At 34.2% G+C, this 6,743-nt stretch overlaps 1 protein-coding gene across 1 annotated transcript; it reads right to left on the minus strand.

Moving 5' to 3' along the window:
• Nucleotides 1–1,114: 1,114 nt before the first annotated feature.
• Nucleotides 1,115–1,783, minus strand: LOC118833842 (5-demethoxyubiquinone hydroxylase, mitochondrial-like). Its single transcript, XM_036741254.1, is given in 2 exon segments — nucleotides 1,115–1,720; nucleotides 1,723–1,783. Coding segments are annotated over 2 exon segments (654 nt in total). The 3' UTR covers nucleotides 1,115–1,127.
• Between the last annotated feature and the right edge of the window lie 4,960 nt (nucleotides 1,784–6,743).

Raw genomic sequence — 6,743 nt, forward strand, 5'->3', positions numbered from 1 at the left:
TATTATTTGTCTGATTTTTAGACTACCATTTGGAGTTTGGTTGGTGTGGCACTAAATTTATGAATTTCCTTGTATTGTGAATTTTCATTATATTACTCTATTTCTTATATGAACATTTTGGAATGGAAATTATGCAAGTATTGATATACAAGTATGTTTTTAATATATTGACTCAGATATTTTGAACATTTTGTAATTATTTTTGTATAAGATTTTCCTTTCTATTATTTCTATTATTGCCTTGAACAGGAGAAGCACTTAATAAATGTTTGTTGAACTGAATTGAGTATATAGAAATGCTTTTGATTTCTGTGCATTTATTTTGTAGCCTGAAACTTTACTGACGTCTTGTCTCAATTTCTTTGCTCATTCTCCAAGATTTGCTAAGTAAACACTCATGGAATCAATAATAGGGATAGTTTTATCTTCTCTTTTTCTAACTTTATGCCACAAATTTATTCTTCTTGCATTACTGCTATTGTTAATATTTCGAGAACTCTGTCAAACAACATCAAGGAAAGGGACCATTCTTGCCTTACTCCTGAATTTATCAGGAAAGCTTCTATTTTTAGAAACTTTAGTTTGAAAGTTAGCTTTTGATTTTGCATAAATACTTTTTTTATCACAATACAATTGTGATCTGTCAATGCCTATATTTTAAAGTTTTTGTTTTGTTTTTAGTATAAATTAATGTTATACTAATATGGTTTTGGATTTTTAAAAATGTAATTACATTTTTTTTAATGTTGAAAAATCTTTTCATAATTAGTATGAATTCAACTTGATCATAGTGAATTATGTTTTTGGATAAATTGTTATAATTTTTTTGGCTAGGATTTTATTGAACCTTTTTGAATTGACATTCCTTAATGGTATTGTTTATTTCTCTTTCTTTGCTCTATCATTTGCCAGTTTAGGCATGAGGACTATATTCATCTCATAAAATTAGCTTGGTAGAGTTTCTTCTTTCTCAATTGTTGAGACTACTTTATATCACATATATGTTTTTTTTTAGAATAGAATTATTCAATTTATTAACAAAATTCACAATAATTATAAAGTTCACATATGCAAATATAACTCCTTCAGTTACTATCATCTTTTACATAATGTCACAAAGAATTATTTTAAAATCGTTCTGATAAATATATTGCAGCTTTGCATCCAACCTGAATAGCGCCTTTCAAGATGGCGTATGCTGGTGCCAACTGCGCATCATGGTCAAGCCCAGTGTTGTGGCGCTCTAGCTCCTCCTCCCGAAACTGTTTAATTATCTGAAGGAGTTCTTCATACTTTTCTGGATCTTCTTCCATCAATGTCCTAATCTGGTTGTTATAATGGTGTGCTATTGACTCTTCTATAGCCACAGTGCAAGCCATTGCCCCTTCCTTCCCAAGTAAGGCTGTCCCAGCACCCAGTACAAAGCCCATTACATTCCAAAAAGGCATCAGAATGGTTGGCCGGACTCTAAATTTAACCATCAACTCATTAAACTTTTTCAAATGGGCCTTTTCTTGATCCCACATTTTCTGAATAACTGGTCCGACATTTGTTCTACCTAGTACAGCCATTTGTCCAGCATATACGCGGTTGGCTCCATATTCCCCTGCATGATCCACCCGGATGATACGATCTACAGTGGCATGGTTGATATTTTCATAGGTCTTTCCCGTACTACAAAATCTGATGCTGGCACTGCTTGCATAACCTGTGGGGAGCCTCGGGGCCCGGAGCATAGCCTCCGGAGCACAGAAGCCGCGGGCGCCCCGGCGCAGCCCACCATCGTCCTGTCCCTGCCGACGCTGCACCCGGCAGCAGGCGAGAGAGCTCTCAGCGCATCCCGATGACGGACCTGGGGGACGCGCCGTGGGCACGCGCTTATGACGTTGGCCTTCCTCCGATATATCACATATATGTTAATGTCCTTTAAAAGTTTGATAGAATTCTCCTGTAAAGCCATCTGGACTATATTATTTTTTCTTTGATAGTTTCTTTATGGCTAGTTTAGTTTCCTTTTTGGTGACTGGATTCAGATCAAATTAGATAACCAATGTAACACACTTTACAAACCTTAAGGCACTCTATAAATGCCAGTTATTATTGTTGTTATTATATTCAGTGAGTTTGGGTATTTTTATATTTAATCTATTTTTTTTCTGAATTCTGAGTTTTCTTGACATAGAGTGACATAGCAGGTTCTGACAATTCTTTGTATTTCTTCTCTTTGCTATGATTTTACTTTGTTCTTTTTTTATCACTTGATTTTTCTCCCTCTTTTTTTAAGTCAGGTTGGTCTAAGCTCTATCAATTTTGTTAGGCTTTTCAAAGAACCATGTTTTAGCTCTATAGTCTTTTTGGTCTTCATTTGAACAATTCTTCCTCTAAATTTTAAGATTTCCTTGTTTTTTTTTTTCTTGTGGGGGATTATCTGTTGGCTTTTTTAATGTTTAAAATGTGCATTCTTTTTACCAATCCCCTTCCCCCACAAATTATTAATATTTTGGGGGCATGTAGGTGGCACAGTGACTAGAGCACTGCACATGGAGTCAGGAAGACCTGAGTTCAAATCTGGTCTCCTACACTTATTAACTATGTGACTCTGGGCAAATCATGTTTGCCTCAGCTTCCTCATTTGTAAAAAGAGCTGGAGAAGGAAATGGAAAACTACTCCAATATCTTTGCCAAGAAAATCCCAAATAAGGTCACGAAGAGTTAGACACAACTGAACAAGAACAACAAGACTTTTAAGGATATATTTGTTCCTCTGAGGACTACTTTAGCTATATATTCTAAAAATGTTGCTATATTGTCTCAGCATTATCATTGCTTTTAAGTAGTTTATTAGTTGGTCCAATGTTTTGTCCCTCTACTCATTTTTAGATTTATATTGTTGGCTAAATTTAGGTCTATGACTTTTGCTGGTACTCCCTGAATCAATTACTTTTTTGTGAGGTTATAGTCTATAAAGTCTATGCTTAGTATTTGCACATTTTACATTTATTTGCAATTTCTTTGTGCATGGACATTTTTCTACATGGATCATTTTTTAAAGGTGTCATATGGTACTGAGATATATGGATATCCTTTAGTGGTCCCATTCAAAAAACTTCATAAATCTTTTAGCTATAAATTCTCCAACGGTTTGTTTAGTTTTGTATTTTCTCTTTTATTTATCTTTCTCACTTAGTGTTATCTAGTTCTGAGAGAGGAATTTTAAAGTCTCTTACTAGTGCTTTGCTACTATATATGTATTTTTTGCAATTCAGTTAATTTTTCCTTTAAAAATTTAGTCATGGGGGCAGCTAGGTGGTGCAGTGAGTAGAGCACTGGCCCTGGAGTCAGGAGGACCTGAAGTCAAATCTGGCTTCAGACACTTGACACACTTACTAGCTGTGTGACCTTGGACAAGTCACTTAACCCCAATTGCCCTGCCCTCCTCCCTGCAAAAAAAAATGTAAAAAAATTTGGTCATGTCATTTGGTGCATATATATTTAACATCAATATTAGCTCATCGCCTATGAATCCATTTAGCAAAATGTTATTTCCTTATTTATTTCTGCTGATGTGAATTTATATTTTTGCTTTGTCTGACACTATGATTGCAACTCCTCCTTTTTTGGATTTACCTTATGTATGTTAAATTTTGCTAAAGTGTCTCATTTTCATTCTGTGTGTGTGTCTTTGCTTTTTTGATGTGCTTCTTGTAAAAAAAAATAGATAATAGAGTTTAAAAAAAAATTCTTCCACTCTTTTTGTTTTACTGGATCTTTTAATTGATTCATAGCTAAAGTTATGAATTAAATTTGCATTTTCCTCTACTTGTCATTATTGTTTTTAAATCCTGTTTTTTCTTTTAAGTCAATGCTTAAATTTAAATGATTGGTTTTGCTTAATCTGCATTAATGCAACTCATTTCCCATAGGCCTGCTCTGCTCCATTCTCCCTCATATTCCCATTTTTCAGATTTTCCTCTAGTTTGGAGGATGGTTATTTAAAATATTAACTTTTGCTTCTTGATTTATTTAGGCATCTATTTTTTCACCTCTTCCCCTTTCCCTTCCCTGGTTTTTCTCTTTCTGAGCAAGTAGTTAGTAGAAAATTTCCTTTCCTCTCCTCCGCTATAACTACTTATATTTACTAGTTTTCTTTTTTATATATCTTTTCCTCAGGAGCTTTTCTTTTGGTTGTTTTCTTTATTAATTCCCTTCCTTTTCAACCTATTCTGAAATTATCCTCTGTTCCATGGGCCATGTACTTATTTATTTCTTCTTTAATTTATCTATCATCCTCTTGGGGTTAAAGCCTCTGATTTACCGGCCTTGAATTCCATCTTCTAACCAATTTCTTTTTTTGCCTTTATAAATCTTGTCCCATTGTCCCTCTTCTCTCAGTCCTCAGTCCTAGAAATATTATTTTGTGAGGAAAGTATTGTTGGATAGAAACAGCAGCTAAAGGTACAAATTACTGTGTCCCAAATCTACCTTCTCCTCGATTCTACTCCCTGCTTTTACTGTGACTGTTATATTTCTTATTGGCTAAGTCATCTCATCTTTGTGTCCATGTTTTTCCTATACTTCTTCATACTGGTTAACTTTCAGACCTACATTTTCCTTTTCCTGGGCTAGGATGTTGTCCATGGAAGCACAACACTCTCTCACACCAATTCCCTACCTCCCTCATCCTGCCCACCAAAATTAAGCATCTCATGAGTTTCCCATCTCTCATAACAGGCATAAAACTTTTACTCATGGGAATGCTGTCTTTTAGTGGCAACCTTCCATCTTACTTTTTTTATCATCAGATTCTTTTCTTCCTCTTTTCTTCTACCTTTTCCATTTTCCTGCAGTTTTTCTTCTTGCTGCAAGTCTGGAAGAGTCATATTCTCTTAGTTATTCATCTATGGAATTAGTAAAGTTACATCATCCATTCTTCTCCATCTTCCCTGTCCTCTCCCCTCATTATATATCTCTCCATTGTGCCATTTTGCCTCCCAAAATATATTGATTCCTATAGGGAAGTTGTGGAATTTGGTCCATGGTGCTTCGGTTCTAGTTCTCCAACTTCTTTAAGTTCTCCCTTGTGTGCTTTTTAAAAATCTCTTGATGGGCTTTTATTATTTGTTTTTTAACCTCATAATTCAATCTTTAACCTCTAAATTAAATATGTAGTAATTTATTGCTTATTCTTCCTTGGTAATTATATTTATTTACTTTTGGGGAAGTTTCTATTTCTTACTTCCTATGTGACCCTAAGTAAGTCACTTAATCATGTTTGCCTCAATTAACTCATCTGTAAAAATGAGCTGAAGAAAGAAATAGCAAACCACTCCAGTATCTTTTCCAAGAAAACCTCAAATGGGGCCATGAAGAGTCAGACACAACTGAAAATGACTGAACAACAATAATTGTTTGTTGTGCGTGCAAGTCAAATATTTTGTTCTCATTTTCTTTCAAGAATGCCTCCCCTGCCTCCCTTTAGTTGAGCATCTATTTTTAAAACTGACTTTTAGGGTCTGGTTTGTAAATTATGCTGCTTTGGATTATGCTTTTGGATTAACTTCCATTGCTTTTCATAATATAAACTATCTTATTCCCTTCTATAGTTTCTGATGGGTGAAAACTTATGCTCTTTGATTTCCTTTCTTTTATATTTGAAAGTCTTTTCCCTAAACTTGAATAATTTGTTGCTTGTTATTTGAATTGTTAAATTTAAAAATTTGTCTTGGAGTTTGAAATATAGGCTTTTTTTCTAGAGGCAATTCTTTCCATCAATGTTTTGCTTTCTGTATTCATAGATTCTGGGCAGTTTTCTTATATTATTTTCTGTGTTATAGTGTTCAAAGTTTTTTTTACTTGCTATTTTCTTATGGGAGATTTATTAAGTTGACTCTACCTATCCTGTCTTCAGCTCTGACTTTTTTAAAGATGCTTTTTTTCTTTTAACATTGTTTCCTTTTATTTCTCTTATGCCAGATATTTCTTCATTTATAGGATTTTTAAATTGCAAATTGATCCCTCTCTCTTTTTTCTTAGAGAAATGCTACCATGGATTAATTTTTTTTCTAATCTGATAATCAAGATTTTTAAATGTTTTGTTTTGTAATATATGCATTAAAACTCTAAATTCTGGCCTGTATTTATCTTCTATTTCTTCTCTTAGGGAATTTACTTTTTTAAAAAAAAAAACATTGTGGATTTTCTTATTGTTGTTCCAAGCTCTTTTAGGAGCCCACAGGATTCTTTATTTTGTCAGACTTACTTTATCTTGTAATATTTGTTAAGAACTTTGTAATCTTTATGAGGATTTTGAACTCATTTTTCCTTTTAGTTTTAAGATTTTCTCAGTCAATGGATCTGTTTGTGCTCTATTCTTTTATTGAGTTTTCTTACTCCTGAGGTCTTTGATGTTTAGGCATTTTTCCTTATATTATTCTATCATTCACTTTTTGATTCCTCTTTCTTTCCTGGTTTGTACACCTTCAAGGGTGGGGGGGTGGTATCCAAGATGCCTCAGACTACTCCAGGGGAATTTAGGGTTCATTAGCCTGAGTCCCTGTGTTGAGTAGCCTCCAGGGGACTCAGGACTGGTCCCAAATGAATTTAAGCCATCTTTCCTTCAGAGCTGGCGTAGACATACAAGCTAGCCTCTCATCTAGTCCCTTCTTTGACTTTCCTTCTTTCTTTCTTAAGATGAAATGAATCAAGGTCTGCTGTTTTTTGCATGGAGGAAAGAGTATAGGAAT

This window comes from Trichosurus vulpecula, chromosome 1 (assembly GCF_011100635.1).
Source record: "Trichosurus vulpecula isolate mTriVul1 chromosome 1, mTriVul1.pri, whole genome shotgun sequence".
Lineage (NCBI taxonomy): Eukaryota > Metazoa > Chordata > Mammalia > Diprotodontia > Phalangeridae > Trichosurus > Trichosurus vulpecula.